Source organism: Epinephelus fuscoguttatus, linkage group LG22, assembly GCF_011397635.1.
Source record: "Epinephelus fuscoguttatus linkage group LG22, E.fuscoguttatus.final_Chr_v1".
Taxonomy (NCBI): domain Eukaryota; kingdom Metazoa; phylum Chordata; class Actinopteri; order Perciformes; family Serranidae; genus Epinephelus; species Epinephelus fuscoguttatus.
In genome coordinates this window covers 4470151-4488938 of record NC_064773.1, presented here as the reverse complement: position 1 = coordinate 4488938, position 18788 = coordinate 4470151, and the positions used below count along the sequence as shown (strand labels likewise).

At 41.4% G+C, this 18788-nt stretch overlaps 1 protein-coding gene across 3 annotated transcripts in view; it reads left to right on the top strand.

Moving 5' to 3' along the window:
- Window positions 1-267: 267 nt before the first annotated feature.
- Window positions 268-18788, top strand: part of ptpro (protein tyrosine phosphatase receptor type O) — an 80466-nt gene continuing 61945 nt past the window's right edge. For all 3 annotated transcript variants that reach the window (XM_049567220.1, XM_049567219.1, XM_049567218.1), the window contains exon 1: window positions 268-698. In XM_049567220.1, coding sequence (XP_049423177.1) covers window positions 648-698 — 51 coding nt within the window. In that variant the 5' untranslated portion in view covers window positions 268-647. The remainder of the gene's footprint in view (window positions 699-18788) is intronic.

Sequence of the window (18788 nt, the reverse complement as noted above, 5' to 3'; positions counted from 1 at the left end):
TGAGGAGTAGAAATATAAAGTGGCAGAAAATGTAAATACTCATTTAAAGTATAAGTATCTCATATTTGTAGGTTATTAAATTCAGTATTTGAGTAAATATATTCAGACACTCTTCAGTCTGTTGGTTATAAAAGGTGTTTCTCGGTGTCTTCTCATGTCTCGTGCCGGTTCCCAGTGAGTGCATGCTGTAATGCTGGAGAGGATGAAGATGATGATGATGAGGAGGAGGGGGAGGACCCGTGTGTGTCTCCATGCAGCCTCCGGAGCGCAGGGCGGGGCGACGCCGCGCAGCAGCAGCAGCAGCAGCATCAGCTTCATCACCGCTGACCGACACCGACCTCCTGCTCGTCTCCAGGCCGCGGCGTGGACGCCGGAGCCCGGCCTGATTCCTCTCAACCACCGCAGGTCCGGGTTCGAGCTGCGAAACGCACTACAGGTGATGATAACAACGACAGTGACGAAGAGGCTGATGAAGGTGATGGCGTGCAGTTAGGAGCTGCGGAGCGGCAACGAAGCGCAAACTGAATCCGTGCGCTGAGCGGGAGCATCGCGCTCCGATGCAGCAGAAAAATCGCCATTGTTTGGATGCGCAGCAGACTGAGAGGACAAACCCGGAGCACAGAGACGCTGTTTGACACGGAGACACTATGCTGCTTTCCCCGCTGCTTCTGACGCTGGGGCTGCTCTGCTTTACCCCGGTAAGGACGCCTTTATTTGGGCTGAATGTGGAGTGATTGTGGCCGCCTGTCTGGATGAGCAGCAGCAGCAGCTCCAGTCTGTGTGTGAGGCTTTGTGTTGTGGAAAACACAGCAGATAAAATGGATCTGGGTTAATGGAGAAGTTGTGTAAGAGGTGATTAGTGATGGCTGGAGTGTGTGTCGGTGGATGTGTCGGTGAGACGGACGCGTTGTGGCACCGCAGGTCGGTTAGTGAGGCAGCCAGCAGCTCGTTTTGTCCTGCAGAAAGTGGGTCAGTCGGCTGCAGCCTCACTGAGTCCTGCATGTCTGTCAGCATCACTGAGGATCTCACACACACACACACACACACACACACACACACACACACACTAGAGAAACCTCATCTGTCTGAACAACATGGTTTCACATCCACAGCTGCTGCAGGAGTTGGTGTCGGTGTCTCTGCTGCCTCATATCATTAGCTAATAATATTTATATTAATATTTGTGGTGTTTTTAGGAGGTAATCGAGGTTGTGTGTTGCTGAGGGCTCTGTGTCAGTCTTTTAATATGATCAGAATCAGGTTTATTGTCAAGTGGGTTTCATATTTAAGGAATTTGTCTCTGTTTGGTGCAAAGAAATAAACACAGGAAGAGAAAATAAAAGATAAATGAGCAAAAACAGTCAGAAAACATGGATACAATAGGAAAAATTGACAATAAAAATACGAGTTAGTAGCAGTCTGTCTCTGCTGCTTCATGTCATTAACTAATAATATTTATATTAATATTTGCAGTGACCCCCTCTCAGTCTTTTATTATGATCAGAATCAGGTTTACTGCCAAGTAAATGTTCAAATTTAAGGTATTTGTCTCTGTTTGGTGCAAAGAAATAAACACAGGAAGAGAAAATAAAAGATAAATAAGCAAAAACAGACAGGAAACACGGAAAAAAATAGGAAAAATTGACAATAAAAAAATGAGTTAGTTAGCTTTGTAGTTTATTTTGAACATGTAAGTGGCAAATAAACAAAATAATAATACAATAGGAGACAGACAAAAAAACGTGACTAATAATAGTTGTTACAAAATAAATAAATAAATAAATAAATGATAATGTAAAATAAATACACTGTGGAAAAAATATACATATGTAAAATAATAAAACTAAAATAAAGAATAAACATAGGAGGAGAAATAAAAGATAAATAAGCAAAAAAAGACAGGAAACGTGGATAAAATAGCAAAAATTTACAATAAAAATATGAGTTAGTTCAGCAGTTTATTTTTAACATAAGTAGCAAATAAACAAAATAATCATACAGTAGGAGACATGGATATACATAAAAATAAGTTACTAAAGGAAGCTTGAAAACTTAAAACAGCTTATGATTTTTTTAAGCATATATTTATTGATTTTAAACATTTAACAAGGTGCACAAACGTGTACAGAATATATGGCATTACATAAAAAATAAATAATGGTTATAAAACTAAACAAAAACACAAAAATACTTAATACTTCTTCTCTTATGTTTTTTCTTAACATATATGTTGAAAAAAGACAGACAATCTGAGCAGTTGTGTGCAGGAATGTGCAAAGGTTCACAGTACAAGTTCCCAGTCATAAAAACCATTTATATGCCTAAACAGGAAGTATATATATAAGTATATATACACAAATATGTGTGACATTATTGACACTGATTTAAATGAAACCAGGAGCAGCACAGGCGTAGATCCTGGGGGGACTCAGGGGACACGCCCCCCTCAGACTTCAGATCATCTGAAGCATTTGCACCCTCCAATAAAAACATGAAAGTCTTTCGATGACAGAGTGCCAGAACGTGACTCACTGATGCAGCAGTTCCTTCAGTAAAGCAGGTGGTGGCTGTGTGTGTCCTCAAAGCACCTGTAACTGGTCTGCTATGAAACAGGAAGAAGCTACTGTAACAGTTGAAGCAGAAGTGACGTGACGTTTCCACCGTAGATTGATGCAGTCAAGGCACAAAATGAAGTATCTGATGCTCTGGATTTCTTTGGGGACGAACCTGATCCTAAATGAGTTGTTCTCCCACCTGGACCTTTATGCTCTGCCATTTCTCCTCTAATCATCACGCTGTAACCTGTGACAGGCTGTTATGATACCACAACTATTACACAGTCACATATATGGAGTTTTTACACGTAGGTTTGCATTACCAAATGTTTATGACAAAATCACTGGCGACACGGCGAGAGAGGAGAGGGAGAGACGCTGTGCTGCTGCCTCATGAAACATTCAGGACGCCACAGTTTATTCCACACTACTGAAGCTGCTCCTCTTTTTGGAACGACCGCAGGGTCGGAAATAATTTCATTTTCAGCCATGCTTGTTGTTGCCGTGGGTAACAGTACAGCCCTACTCAGACGGGATTAGTTTAACATGGAGACGTGGGGTTAAGTAATTATTACCAGGGATTTTTGTCCCGTCCGAACGCGCCATGTCTGTAATCATTAATGTCAGTAAAAATTGAGGCGACTTTTACCTTCTGTAAAACAGTCCGGAGAAAACACCTCGGGTAATAATAATCCCGCGCGAACGTGATCCTCTGTAGAAACGTATGTAAATATTTTGTCACGTCCTGTTTACAACCATTTCCCCGCTTTTTTCCGATGATGGAGGAGCTTGAAGAAGCACTTGGTGTTGTCGGCAGTCGTGATAGCGAACATTCTTCTAATCGTAAAGCCCTACGTGGGAGACCACATTACAGACATGCTGTGGTAAACTGACATTAGTCCACATCCCTATGTAAAACTAATCCCGTCCGAATAGTACTTAAGACATCAATATGTCAACAAGTCCAATTATCGTGAGCATCACGATATGAATTTTCGTAAACAAGATGATGTGGCACACCCTTATTTGATATTTCTTGACACTGGGTTATTTCTGTTGATACCTTAGGGAGCGATCACACCGAGATGAAACACCAGAAACGCGATGCCAGTAAAACCATTGTTTTCCTATGATACAGCGCATCTGACCTGCGTTCAAGCGTCTTTTTAGATGGGCGTTTTTGTAGACGCTTCTTTTTAGACGTGCGTAGACGCTGAAATGTTAAAATATTTTCAACTTTTTGAGCGTCAGACGCCAGTAGCTTCCAGCGTTTCAAGCATCTTTGAAGCGTCCGTGTCTCTAGAGTCTCATTTCTGTGTGATCGCCCCCTTTAGGTTGAGTACTGAAACCCAGCTCTAGTAACCATGGTAACCCATGCTAACCTCAGCTCTACTGGTACTTCAAAAATAATTTTACAAATATCTTACATTGATCAACAGGAAAGCAAAATCGTGTAGTTAAGGTTGAATTTAAGCATTACTGACGTTACAGAGTTGTCTTGGTCGTTGTCTGCCTTTGTCTGTGATGAATGTTGTTGTCATTACCACATTGCATTGTGGGATATTTATGCCGTTGTAGTGTCCAGTCTTTGTATACTGTAATATTTCACTAGAAACTGTATGCGCTAGGGATGTCCCGATCTGATATTTGGATCGGTATTGGCCGCCGGTATTTGCAAAAAATGGGCATCGGCATCGGATCGGACTGCATGGAAAAATGCCGATCCATGAACCGGCCAGCCCAGCGCTCCGCGATTCAAGCAGTCCATTCCAGTGGTCAGCTCCAGCTCTTACTATCAATCCACCAGGCCAGCATGCAGACGGCAGACACACATGGAGGGTAGGAAGAGTAGCGGTCAATTTAGTTAACTGACTATTTGTTTTCTGTTCTGGTTTTTTTTTGAGAGTGATATTTTTATTTGGTTTACACTCTTACTGTTTAAGTAAAGAGCACTGATGGCATTGTTTTAGGCACAATTAGTGAAATTGGAGCCATGGATGGACTATTGCTTGTTTAAACAGTTGTACAATATTGTGTGCCTGTGCACCAGGCTGGCACTGACTACTAAAATAACTGAAAAGGAAAGGCTGCATTGTTTGTTAAATGTCAACAATGTCTTGTGGTGTTAATCTGTTTTTATTTATTAGGGGGCCAAAGCACAAGTGTGTGGAGTCTTGCTGCTATTTTAATTTCATTGTTAGACATTTTAAAGATTTCTTGTGTTGATTTATTTTCTATTTATTAAGGGGCCAAAGCAGCCAAAGCAAACCAGCTATATTTTTTATTTAATGTTAATGTTCAAGTTTAAAGTTTGTTTATTTAACCCTGTTAACAATAAACAGGTCAGTTTCTCATACCAACTGTTGTGGATCATTCTAACTAACCTGATTAAGTAGTTGTTCTTTGCTTATCAAACCTTTTCTAACATGACTGACAACAAAATAAGTGAATATGTATAATATGCGCTTGGATCGGATCGGCTCGGTATCGGCCAAAACTCAAGGCTGTAATATCGGTAACGGATCGGAAGTGAAAAAGCTGGATCGGGACATCCCTAGTATGCGCTGCAGGTTTCATACTGAGGTTTCAGACAAACTGATGTCACATATTGTTGTGCCATTTGCTCCATATGCCCCTGAAAAAGGCAAATCCATCTCCATCATTTTTATTTTTAAATTGTTTTGTAAAACAGTTCGTAACATCTTCAACAGAATTATGTGTTTATTCCAAATAAACTATAATAAACTATAAAAATTGGTATTTTAAATTAAGAATTTGTCTTCTAACTGCTAATATGTGTGCTAATGTTATCCAGTGTTAAGTCTCTGATCATGTGACGAGACGATATGCGCATGATAGCGTGCACTATTGGGCCCGTCGTAACTATCTTACGCCACTGGTGACAACGTACTAGATAGCGTGTGGAAATATCGTATGAGTTTATTTTCTTGATTAACTGAGCCCAGACAGTAACGAATTAAACGTCACCTGCAGAGCTGTACACCTGGTAAATGTCTGAAAATGTCCGTCAGAGGCCAAGGTCATGTCTTCACTTGTTTTTTGTTTGTCCAATGAGCAGTTTAAAACCCAAATATGTTCAGTTTATGGTGAGAGATGTTTCACCACCAGAGTTTTTACAAATCCAGATTTCCTACTCGTAGATAAACTGACAGCGTGTTATTAAATTCTTTCTTTGGTCTGTTCAGTTTTATCTGAAGAAGCTGTGAGTGGACGGAGAGCCGGAGAGTCCAACATGGAGGACGCTCTTGTAGATTAATAGTAGATTAAGAGTTTAAACAGACTTATTATCCCGTTAGCGACCGAGCTAACGAGCTTACTAACTGACAATCCTGTTAGCTTTGGATCTGAGGTCAGGTTTGGGGTCAAAGTTTGGTTACATCGATGTGAGATCTGCTGCAGTTCATCCGGACACAACAGGAAGTGTTCACACTGTGTTTCTGTTATCTGTGACATGTGACAGCAGCAGTTGATGCTCGTAAAACCACAATGAGGAGTGTGTGTGTGTGTGATTTGTGAAGCTGCTGCTGTTGATGGTGATTAGTGTGACAATGACTGTCTTACCACCATGTGAGCTCATTAATGCTCTCAGGCGACCAGAGGGTTAAACTCATCCACCACCCGGGGATCGAACCTCCGACTCCAACCATCTGACAATGACATCATTAACATAATAAATCCAAACACTGAGAGCTGCTGGTTAAATCGAACAGAGACACGGGACCTTCAGGTGAAGAGTCAGGCTCAGAGATAAGAACGTTAATCTGTGTGGAGGTGTTTTTCTATGATAACTTGTTCACATGAATCATAAATTCCTACCCTCAAATTTTCCCCTGAATGCTGCAGATATGTGGGCTGCAGAATTAGAGAACGAACGCCATTTTTATTCCTGTTTCAGGTTTTTTTTAAATGCCCAGTTGGTTAAGTGGGCTCGAAATCTACTTCCTCATAGTCAGCTTTTACTTGCCCCAATAAAAATTCATTCGGCTACATCGTGGACAGGTCACCAGACCATCCCGATAAAAATAGTTTTATTTATTAGCAGTTATCAAATAAAACCAAAGACTAAAGTTAATTGTCAGGTTTAATCTTAAAATATGTGAATCAGAACAAGGACACCTTCTCCTTGCCCCTGAACACATCTCAGGCTCGCTTCTGTTTCAACTCATAAACTTTGTCTTTACCCACCGCATTTTCTCACAAGTGCTTTATCAGTACTGCTCATGTGCAACTCTTTCATCAAAGACAGATCATCATCTCCAGAAAAAACAATGTTTCATTCTCTGTTACCACTCACCTGATCAGGCAATGAGAAACTTTCTCAAAAAACGACTTCATAACTTTAAATGTTGAGAAACGTTTGCCAAAAATGACTCAGTATCTCAAAATAAAGAGAACATTTTTGCTAAAATGAGAAACCTTTAAGAAATAATGGTCTCATATCTCAAAATAATGAGAAACGTATTCAAAAATGTGAGAAGCCTTCTCAAAAAAATTACTTCACTTCTGAAAATAATGAGAAAATTTTACAGAAACAACAAGAAATTTCTTTTGAAAATTATGTAATGTCTCAAAATAATGTGAAAGTTTTTAGAAATAATGACAAAATATCTCAAAATGACAAACTTATATTAAGTATCTCAAAATAATGAGAAACTTTTTGCAAGTTTAACAAAAAAGCAACAAGAAAATTAAGCAAAAAAAAAAAAGGCGTAGTTTCTCAAAATAAAGAGAAAATTTTGCAAAAATCACGAGAAGCTTTGTCAAATTAAATTGTATCCCAAAATAATGACAAACTTTCTAGAAAAAATGGTCTAATACAGAGCTTTTCAGTTACAAATTCAACTGGGCCGGATTTTTCAACCAGAAAATGTTGATGGGCCACATTTTCAGCAGGGGAAATTTGTGCGAAAGCGTGAGAAGCTTTCTCAAAATAATGACTAATTATCTAAAAAAAATACCCAAAAAGAACTCAGTTTCTTAAAATAATGAGAAACTTTCTCAAAATATGACTCAGCATCTCAAAATAAAGAGAAAAGTTTGCAACAATGAGAAACCTTTCAGAAATAATGGTCTAATATCTCAAAAGTAATGAAAAACTGTCTCAACAGAATGAGAAGCCTTCTCAAAAAATTACTTAGCTTCTGAAAATGAGAAAATTTTACAGAAATAACAAGAAACTTTTTTAAAAAAAAAATGATTAAGTATCTCAAAGTAATGAGAAACTTTTTACAATATAAAGACTTTAATAGCTCAAAATAACGAGAAACTTAAGCAAAAAAAAAAGACTTAGTTTCTCAAAATATATAAAATTTTGCAAAAATAATGAGAAGCTTTCTCAAATCAAATAATATCTAAAAAAGACAAACTTTCTAGAAACAATGGTCTAATACAGAGCTATTCAATTACAAATTCAACTGGGGCAGACTTTTCAACCAGAAAATGTTGATGGGCCACATTTTCAGCAGGGGGAACTTTTGCAAAAGAGTGAGAAGCTTTCGTAAAATAATGACTATCTTATCTAACAAAAAACAAAAAACAAAACTTGGTATCAGACTTTATCAAAAACTATGAGTTAGTTTAATTTCGCACTTTTTGAGATATTAAGTCGATATTTTGACAGTTTCTCATTTTAACGAGTTTACAGGATCTTTTTTTTTCCTTCACACTGTCAGAAATGGGCCTCCATACCGTGAGGTCCCAATGCATTTTATTGTTAAATACATAGTCAGTTAAAACACCATCGGTCAAGTGAACGGGGGACAAATTAAAGAGCTGTGCGGGAGGAGCTTCAACAGTTAACTGCTGAGTTTCTACTCAGTTAGCAGGTAACTAACAGGTTAAATAAACACAAAGTCTCTGCTTGTTTTATTAACTGTAGATGATGTTCATATAGAAAATAATAGACTGTACAGACACCTTGTCGAGCATCATCACTTTGTCATCTGGATGTTAGAGAAATAAATCAAATCAGGGTTTTTCATTATTACAAACAGCTGCTGAGGAAAGTAAGTCTTGATTTGAAGAAAAGATTCACTTGAGAAAACAAACCATGAGACGGAAAATCTTTTTAAACATGATTCCAACATGTAGCCGAACCTCGTCTCATTCGGAGCTTCATGGATAATATTGCTAACGGAGAGCAAAGCCGCTGCCAGCTCTCTGGTGTGGTGCCATGTTGGAGACCTTGAGTCCTTTCTGTGTTTGCCAGGCGGGATAATGAGCCCAAACAGGTCATTAAGGGAGAATACACCAAAGACTGGACACTTTATGTACCCAAGGACAAGAGAGGGAAAGGAAAAAGCACCAAATCCAGCGTGTGAAAGCAGATGAGGATGATCCGCTCCAAGCTTCTTCCTGTTTCTGAGATCAGAAGAAAACACAGTTTCTACTGAAGCTGCCAAAACCTGAAGCTGAGAGATAACAGGCTTAAACTCAGTGTGTTCAACAGACCAGAACTTCATACCAACGTGCTCCAAGATAAGCTGAGTGATGAGCCACTGTGACTCTCTGATACTGTAGCTGTTGTTGTTGTTGTTTCATAACCAGTCGCTCAAACTCACCATCGTCTCCGAAATACTGTTTGGACCTGAAACGTTTCATCATCACTGATGTGACTGAGTCATTAGTGCAGCTCTGACTGTCGGACCATCATGGTAGAGTGCACGCAGCTGCACGCAGAACACACAGGATGTAAAGTGGTGCATGAAATGTGGAACCAAAGTTCACAAGAGTGAGCTTGAGCTGTTAGCAACATGTGGTGATTGGTGTGCAAGTCAGTCACACTATGGCGAGCGCAAATGGAACGCCGGAGCTGGAGGACAGGCCTGCAGGTTTCCCCCCTCAGAAGTAATCTCCATTTCTATTTGCACGCCTGAAAATACATATGACATCAGCATTTACACTGGGCATGCACGTGCGACTTTGCAGTGTGGTTGCTTAGCTACAGAAAGTACTGCGGAGATGTAAGACCCGAGATCTCTTTGCTTAGACCAGGGGTAGGCAACCTGCAGCTCTTTAGCCCCTCTCCAGTAGCTCATTTTTTGTTTATTTATCATTGTTGTAGACCTAAAGAAATTCTCACATTCTCCTGCTATAAAAATGTGTAACCTATAAATAGTAGGGTTGTCAACGAATATTCTAAATTCGAATTTAAATTTGAATTTGAAAAAAAAAATGGACCTTCGAATGTGAAAAGTGATATTCCAATGTGGAGGAAAAAAAACACCATGGCAGCTGTCCTCTTTGCGAGTGGGCGTTGGCATCAGACGCGCATTTCTCCACGCTGGTCAACAAGCGGTTCTGCTCCCAGCTGTTGTCTCCGTCACCTGGCTTGACACATTCGCTCGCGGCTCGCGCAGAAAATAGACCAGACGCCGAAATGATCACTGCAGGGTGCGAGCCAGTCACAGTCCGGCGCCTCGAGGCTATTCGCAGAGCTTCCGCGGGCGGTGTGGCCACAGGTCAGGGGGGGGGGGGGGGGCGAGCGAGAGGTCCGCAGTCGTTTATAACGTAATGTTATAGATAATTGTTTTATGTGTTTTAATGTGTAGGTATGTAAATGTTTTCAAAGACGTTTATGTTGAAATAAAAATACCTACAAGTAGTTATGTTTCTTTGTATTAATACATATACAAGTATGTTTCCTTGTATTAATACATATACAAGTATGTTTCCTTGTATTAGTTTGCACTCTTGTGGACATAATGCGAAAAAAAAAATATTCGAATGGTTCGAACCTGTGAGTTATTTTTAGAAGGAATATTCGAACGTCATTTTTGAGCAATTTTGACAGCCCTAATAAATAGAATAAAAAATTAAAACCTTTGTGTGTGCGTCATACGTCAACGGCCTGGCACCGTTTCCTCTGAATTTTGCTGAACCTCATTAGCGGTGGAAAGTCTTGAGTCTTCTTAGCTAAGCTAGCTATGGATTCCTAATCCATAAAAGTAAAAGTCCCAGAGGAATGTAGAGAATTTAAGAGAGGGTGGACAGATTTGTTTGGTACAGCGCCAACGCTGCAAAGTTAAGAGTAGCCACCTTGTGTTAAAACATATTTACTGCATGATTCTCATTTTGGCCTGAAAGCAAAGTTGATAGGTTGATAGGATGTGTTACCTTCCTTGTAAGGCTCAAATATGTTTTGTAGCTCCTGACAGATTTATATTATTATTATTATTATTATTGTTGGTCAAAATTGGCTCTTTTGATAGTAAAGGTTGCCGACCCCTGGTCAAGGCGACAAAAAACAGGAGATGATGCAAAGCAAATATGGCGGAATGGTATCGTAGCATTAGTCGGGTTTAAATTCACCTATTTTTATTCGCATTTTCTACAATTGCGAAAAAAAACTTGAATGGAAACACCAGAAATTCAAAAAAAGGCCGAAATATCGCAAAAAAGTTTTTACGCTCGGAGGGGGCGGAAAAGTCAGTCTATCGATATTAGGAAAATGCGACTTTTGGCAATGGAAACAGATTTAGCGAATAAACAATGACGTAGGCTACTGGATCCTACTTCTACTTCACACACACCTGTGTGAGCTTAGAGAGAGGTAATCACTCCAGTGTCAGGTGAGTGTATTTCACAACTTACCTGAATAGACTGGATGTGTTGAATACCGCTGCATCATGTGCGCTGCCTGGTGTACCAACACAGACATCACGTTATTATGTAGGCTACGCTGACAGCGCTGACATGAGTGTGATGAGAGCTCTCGCAATAGCCAAGAAGTTCCCAAAGAATCTCTGCATCTCGTCGTGGTCATGGATGTGCCGGTAGTTGTTTACATCAGTTGTGGACGTGATGCACTCTCAATGACATCATCTCATGGCGCCCTCTTCTTCTACGGGTGTTTTTATTATTATTTTTCACAAGAAGCGCCACCTACTGCTCGACCTGTTGAATCCCAATACTTGCAAAACAATAATGAATGGAAACGTGCGTAAATTCACATTTTCTTTTGCACATTTTCACAAAATTCACTTAAAATCTGCGATACATTTGGATGGAAACCCAGTTAGTGTCCATCACTGTGGGAGGATACAGCAATGGGGAAGGACTAATACTACCCACACAGGAAAAATTAAAATCACAAAAGGTATGTAGACCTACCTATAATGTTTTAACTTGACACACTGACTAATAGGAACCGATCGGGAAGCGAACATGTGTCTGCTTCATCATTTTCAAAAGTCTTCGTTTCCGCCTGTCCAGACTAAATACAACTCAGAGTTTTCAAGGGTCAGCAGCGTTTTCAGAGGTCTCCATTTTAAGGATGGAGGAACACTGGAGTAGTGTGGACACTAGTTTGTATTTCCTGATCTTTGCTGAGCATTAGTTTTGTGTAAAAGAAATGAAAGGCCTGCCCCGAGTATAGGCCTGTTGAGTTGAGTGATAGAAGCAAGTAATAGCCTGGGCTACTAATGAAGTTTTATGGCTATTAAGCATTGTGGGTTTCTTTCCGCTGTACCAAACTCACACAGAACCAAACCGAACCAAGCCGAGACTTCATAGCACACTGATCCAACACCAAAAGTTGGAGCTAGAAACAATGCTGTTTGTTAATTGGTCCAGAAGAAATCATCACACAGAGATCACAATGGGTCTCATAGGAAAGAATGGACTTTTGGTTGACGCACATACTTACACAGAGCTATGTGGAGACGAGGTGTTAGGTACGTGTCCGTACAGGTTACATATGGATTCTAAGGGAACTGTATTAGAAGTGTTTGGTAGAAACGAGGCTCCGTGTACCTCCACAGCCCCCCCCCCCCCCGAGTCATCTGTAATGATCCGTCTGATCTGGACCCTGACTGATCGGAGCGGCTGTGGTGCTGTCGTAAATGTCGATCAGTTAAGAGAAGTTATTGATTAGCTCATGGCTTCCTGTGCAGGATGTTTTAAATGTCTGTCTCCTGTCGTCTCTCTACTGGAGACTCAGGTCCTTGTTTTATCACTGTGACTGAGGTGGTGGAAGTGGAGGACAAGGCAGTGGGAGGTTGGATAAGCAGCCATTGTTGCTGGTGGGCTCCCTGATGAAGGCTTTTTGTTTTCTGTTTGGAAGGAGGGAGCTGATGTCAACAGGCCGCCGCTCAGTCCTCTTAGTTTACTTTGATTAAATGCCAGAGGAGGGTGGAGGGTGGAGGGATGGAGGCTCATCAGCAGCATTATTCTTTAATTATCTCCCTGTTTTCATTCATTAAGGCTGTTTGTGCTAAGGAGGAGACCATTTGTCAGTGAAGGTGGAAAAACTGCAGCGTCAACAGAACTTTGTTTTCATGTCCTCAGAGGTGTCGTGAACGTAAAAACAGAAACAGTTTACTCAGTTTTATGAGATCAGAGTTCACTTCACACTTCTCTGACATCTCAGAGCTTCATTTCAGCTTGGAGACGTTCTGTTTGACGAATACTGAGATGAATATTGAGAGCCCTATTATTGTTTGCTTGTTAAATATAGTTGAGCCTGACCAATAAAAAAAATGCTCCTTGGACTCCATAATGCAGTGCCACAATACTCAAATCCTAGACATAAGGTAAAAGGTCATGGACTTTCCTCATTCACATACGACGTGCAAGGTACACTGGGTGTGTTGGTTGTTGACGTTCTGGGACGCCGTGTCAACTTCAGCCTGTTACATGCATTGTCTTCTTTCAAAATAAAAGCACTACGTCAGTACAAGACAGCAAATTGACCCTTGGTTAGGTTTAGGAAAAAACAACAGGGTTTGGCTTGAACTTACAGAACACGAACACCGTTTTCTCAGGTGAAGGTGGCTGTTTGATGGACCCATCCACCACCCCTCCTGTCCGCCCTATTCGGACTTCTGCTGCCTTAACTTTTGTTCCCGACATGCTGCGTTTCCCCCGCCGCCGCCGCCAAGCGCTGTTAAACTATAACTACAATGGCGACCAGCCACATATTAGGGATGCTGGATTGCGGATCGAAAATATGCTGCGATCCAGACAAAAAACGTGGATCGGATCGCACTGCAGGGGAAAAGTGCGATACTAGCACTCCATTCCACAAATCCGCTCCAGCTTTTCCATCCAGCACTTCATTGTAACACATGAAGAAGAGAGGAGAGCGGGAGGGGGAGGTCACGTGATAACAACAACCGGGTGAAAAACAGTGTGGATAGTTGAAAAATATGTCAGCGGTGTGGCAGTACTTCCTTCTGAAAAGCGAAAAAGACGGAACAGCCAAATGCAAAACGTGTATTAAACGTATAAATGTGTAAAAATTTAAATATCTATTAAATGGCTCAAGTTTTGTCATAATAACCTACTGTTGTGGACTATTCATCTCGTGAACTATGTTATTCTCATTTTGAGTAATAGCACTTGATCAAGCCTTTTCTATTATTCCACATTACAAAATAAGTACTAAAAAAGTGAACCTATTGGTCAGAACAGAGAGATAGAAATATGCGCTGGTATCGGATCGGTATCGGGTCGAAAATGAAAAAGTTGTATCGCAGCATCCCTACCACATATCATGCCAACGTTAAACAACGGCTCTTTTCGCCAGCGTCTGACGCAGCAAGTCACTGCCCAAGCGCCAGATTGCAGCGACTTCAGAATGATATTGGGTTGCGGCCACACAGCACCACAAGGAAGGGGGCCACCTGGTTTGTATGGGTCACCAATTTAAGGGACCATTACCAAAATTTTAGGCATTTTCAGATACTGAGATTGGCCTCAAAAATCCAGTGGACAGAATTTGAACATGGGAGACATCTTAAATATTCGGTCTATAATGATCCATTTGAAAATTCAGTCACATGTTGTGACATGTGACAGACGTGCACCCGTTGTCAGGTACTGCGCAGCTTCCCGTCAGAAGTCACCCGGCCGTTTACACCAGAGGTGCATTTGTCAGCACTGGTCAGCAAGTGATTGTGCTGTGTCTCGTTTTCTGTTTAGATAGCATGGGGTAATAATCAAGTACATTATATCATATCTAATATTTTACATATTGTTCATAGTAGATAATTAGTGTGTTTTCCTGACAGAGTTGTTCACGGAAAAAGATCAGACACTATCACTGCAGATCGTAGGCAGTGGTTTTGTGGTGCTTCTGCAGCTGAACACAGATGATATGATGATACTGACGTCTGGCACATTGGCTTTCAATATTTATTTTTATTTTTGCTGGTGTGAACAGTTTCTTCCCTGCTTCCTGTCTTTGTGCTGAGCTAAGCTAACATGTGGTGAACCCAGCTCTCTGCTGTAGCTGAATACATTCTGGTGAAGCTCCACAGTTTAGTTGTGTAACTTTGTTCAGTCAGTGAAACATCGTCTATTTGTGTGTGTGTGTGTGTGTGTGTGTGTGTGTGTGTTGGTATCCAGGCAGCAGTCTGAAGAATAAACTCAGTGTTTTCTCCTGCGTGTCTAATTCACTCTGATTAAACTCTGGCTCTCATGCGATCCCCGCCTCTAATCGCAGCCTCACTGGGACCGCTTCCCTCCGTCTGTTAACTCACCAGACCTCATTGATTATATCCCCAGATTATTAGTGCACTTTCACATATGGGGATTAACCCTGACAGTGATAATCTACACAGCACTTTTTAAACTGTCTGTGTGTTGGAATATCAGCTATGTTACACAGCTGTGTGATCGTCTGTATGTTTTTAACCTCTCTCCGGAGGCCGTGAAGCTTTTATTCACACAGATTTTGTACTTAATAAATTATAATGCTGCTGAGTGACACCTAACAGTGGTGTTAAGAGGCTTACAGCAGGATTAGGAAGATTACTGCCTTTACAGTACAGATGTTTTCATAGCTATTGTTTGACTTCATTAGAACAAAAGACAAAAAACCAGGAACCTTGAAACCGACCTTAAAGATTTATTTGTTTACTACAAATACAAACTGTGAATGGTGCTATATGAATAAAGATTTACTTACTTACTTACATTTATGTTGTTTTTATGTGATGTGTAATAGCGCTGAAGCTAACAGTAACAAGAAATCTAGCAGAAATTAAACTTGTTTTAAGCAAACACCTTTTAAACAGTCAAAAAAAAAAAAGCCCCCATTCCCCTACATTTGTGTGTTCCCGCGAGGGGTAGGGGTGTCCCAATTCCTTTTTGCGTGTAGGGGGCATAACGAGGGGTAGTGGGTATGAAACTAGCCCTTCGGAACGAGGGATTTCAGTTGCTGACTTGCCAGCGAGGGGTAGACATCGCCATGGCTACCACTGAGCAAGAGACGGGGAAAAAAGTTCATACATAGCTAACGTTACCGTCGTCAGGTTGCTTTTAGCTAGCTAGCTAGCTCACACTATCTGGCGTCTGTCATCTGTCCTGTTCTGCAAAATTGTCGAATTTTTCACAGTACGATAACACGCCAGCTAGTATAACTATGCTGCCTCGTAATGTTAGCTGGTTAGCTAGCTAGCAGAAGTCCCCTGTCGTCTGTCGTTCATCAAGCATGATGAACACAGCAAACGCTCAACTCAACTGGAGACTCCATTGTAGTTGCTGGTTGGAAATGTAGATGGCTCGCAGCTTCCTGTTTAAAATAGTTATGTATACGTGAACGTAACACGGTGACGTAGTGAGTGGTGTCCCAATTCCTAGGGAAAGATTTCAACCCCTACTCCTCATTGCTTCATTTCAAGGGCCAAGGGGTAGTGGGCAAGGGGGGTATTGGGATTGGGCCTTAAGGTGCTGTCAGACCTGGAGTTGTCTCCTTTGGTCTGAATCAGGGACTCATGTTGCTCCAAAGTTGTATAATTGCCTAGAGTTGGTTCGTGTTCTCACGGCAGCATTTACAAGAGGACCAGATCAAATGCCTTGTGTGAGAAAGCTGCTCTTGATTGGTCAGAATTTCCATGTGGGAAAAATCCAGGAAGTAAAGCAAACGTTGAAGAAGAGTACACTTGCAAGATAAATGTGACACTTTCTAATGTCACAATGGAGGGACAACTACGCAGGTTGATTTTAGCGCTGCTCATCGTGGACTATATTGCTGTCATTGTTCATTTTAGTCAAAGCATACAGTTTGAAAACGAGGCAAACGCGGCTCCAACTAGAAAACAATGTTTTGATGCATTGGATGTGCTGAATGTGCATATTAAGGCAGTACAGGAGGAGGTGCACATTAATAATCCTCCAGGACTGTAACATGCTCATGTTTAACCCAAACAATGTGTCATGTGACTGCAGTTGCTTCACATCCAGGTCAGAACACCTTCTCACCACAAACCAACCGCACCAGAGTTCCTTTGGAACCAGAAGAAGGTCTTGGTCCGGTTGTTTTGGTGTCCACCTGAGTGTGATTGCTGTGTTCACACCTGCCCAAACGAACCGCACTGAGGGGACAAATGAACTTGAGTTCGATTGAACCGAACCAAACAGGGCAGGTGGTAAAGCAGCCTTAATTCTCTCTTCAGTCTGGCCTTCAACTGAGTAAACTGAGATGTGTTTAAAGACTGTAGAAATTCTCATGAATGCACTATCTCAAGAACGCCTTGAGGGAATCTCTTCAAATGTGGCACAAACGTCCACTTGGACTCGTGTGACCCCACAAAACATGTTTTTGGCCATAACTCAAGAATTCATTTGCTAATTATGACAAAATTTCACTCAAATATCTCACCGGATAAAATGAGGAAGTGAAGACATATTAGATTTAAAAGCTCAAAGGTCAGCTTCACTGTGACATCATAATGTTCTGCATAATCACTTAGTGTCATATCTCAGGAACAGAAGGGGAGACATTGGGTCAGATACTGAATCAGTGGCTCTAATCTTGAAACTGTGCTGATTGTGTAGATCTTTTGCATCTACTGTCTTCTCTACTGTCATCTCTGTCTCAGAATTTGTAGCTTCAGCAGCATCAATATTTGAAGCACTGTCTACTGTCATGGCGACAGATGAGTCTGGACAGACATGAATATAAACTGTAACTGCGACTGGTTCATGGAGGTAGACAACCGTGAGGCGGTCATTTTAATTTTTTCCTCTTTTTTGGCCAAACTTGATTTTTAAGGTTAGTTTAGGAAAGATTTGACGTTCAAGGAGGTGGTGAGATCGTGAGAGGAGGTCACATTGTTTGCTAAATGAAAGAGAGAGCTGTCAGTCATGTATTGTAAAGCCTGAGGAAATGAAGTCTGTCACCAGAAAACACCTCCTGACCCTCACCAGGCTCCACTGTGTAGTGTTTGTTGCACTGCTTTTCATCAGCTGAAAGACACGACTGTGAAAAATGTGTTCACAAAAACAACATGGAGTTGTTTTTTTCTTTAAATAAGAAATCTGAGCACTACTGCTGTTCAGTTGTAGCTCTGCAAACAAGACTACATGTTGTGAGCTCAGTCTTTTATTCAACTTATTGATTTATGTGAGTGTAGAAGTTTACTCTCCGACTTGGATACAAAACTGGGCCAAACTTAATTTCGGTGACTGATGTTTGAGCAAGTGGTGTGTTCATGTCATTAGATTTTACAGCAGATGATTGACTGCTCAGCTCTGCTTTGTGTGGAAAACCACATGACGTCCGTCTCACCAAACCTCATTGAGAAGAGTGAACGTTTAGCCGTAGTGTCGCTCTGCTGTCAGCGAGCCCTGAAGCAGGACAGAGGAGTGCTGTAACACGCCGTCAGTGTGGACCTGCTCAGGCTCATTCATAGTCTAATGGACTCTGGAGGTCCCCGTCCTCTCCTGGTTGGCGCTGTCAGAGGTCCGTCCTCTCTCCGAGGCCCCACGCCCCCCCCGTCCCCCCTCCACACAAGAAGACAAAAACCTGGAGGTTTGCATGATAATGTTGGCAGCTGCCTGAGGGCGACGCCTCCTGACCCCTCCCCCCCCACCGCTCTGTGCTCATTCACAGGGTCAGATACTCCATTCATTCATCAGCTCTGCTGCCTGAAACACGCCTGTGTGTGTGTGTGTGTGTGTGTGTGTGTGTGTGTGTGTGTGTGTCCTCATGAGGATAATGTTGGTTTTCATTTCTTACTTTACAGATAAAGAATGAAGATTTCTGAAGCTCCATTTAGTCACTTTCAGTGCTGCAAAGTACAGTACAGTTACTCAAGTACGGTACTTATGGGGCAAGTTGGTTGTTTTCCAAACTGGACCCTATTTCCTCTTGTTTTTGTGTCTAAATGACGAAGAAGGAAAACCATTTATGAACTTGGTCCAGTACTGAGTGAGAGCGCTGCAGCCAGCAGTGGTGAAACAAGCTCCATTGTAACCACTCAGGGC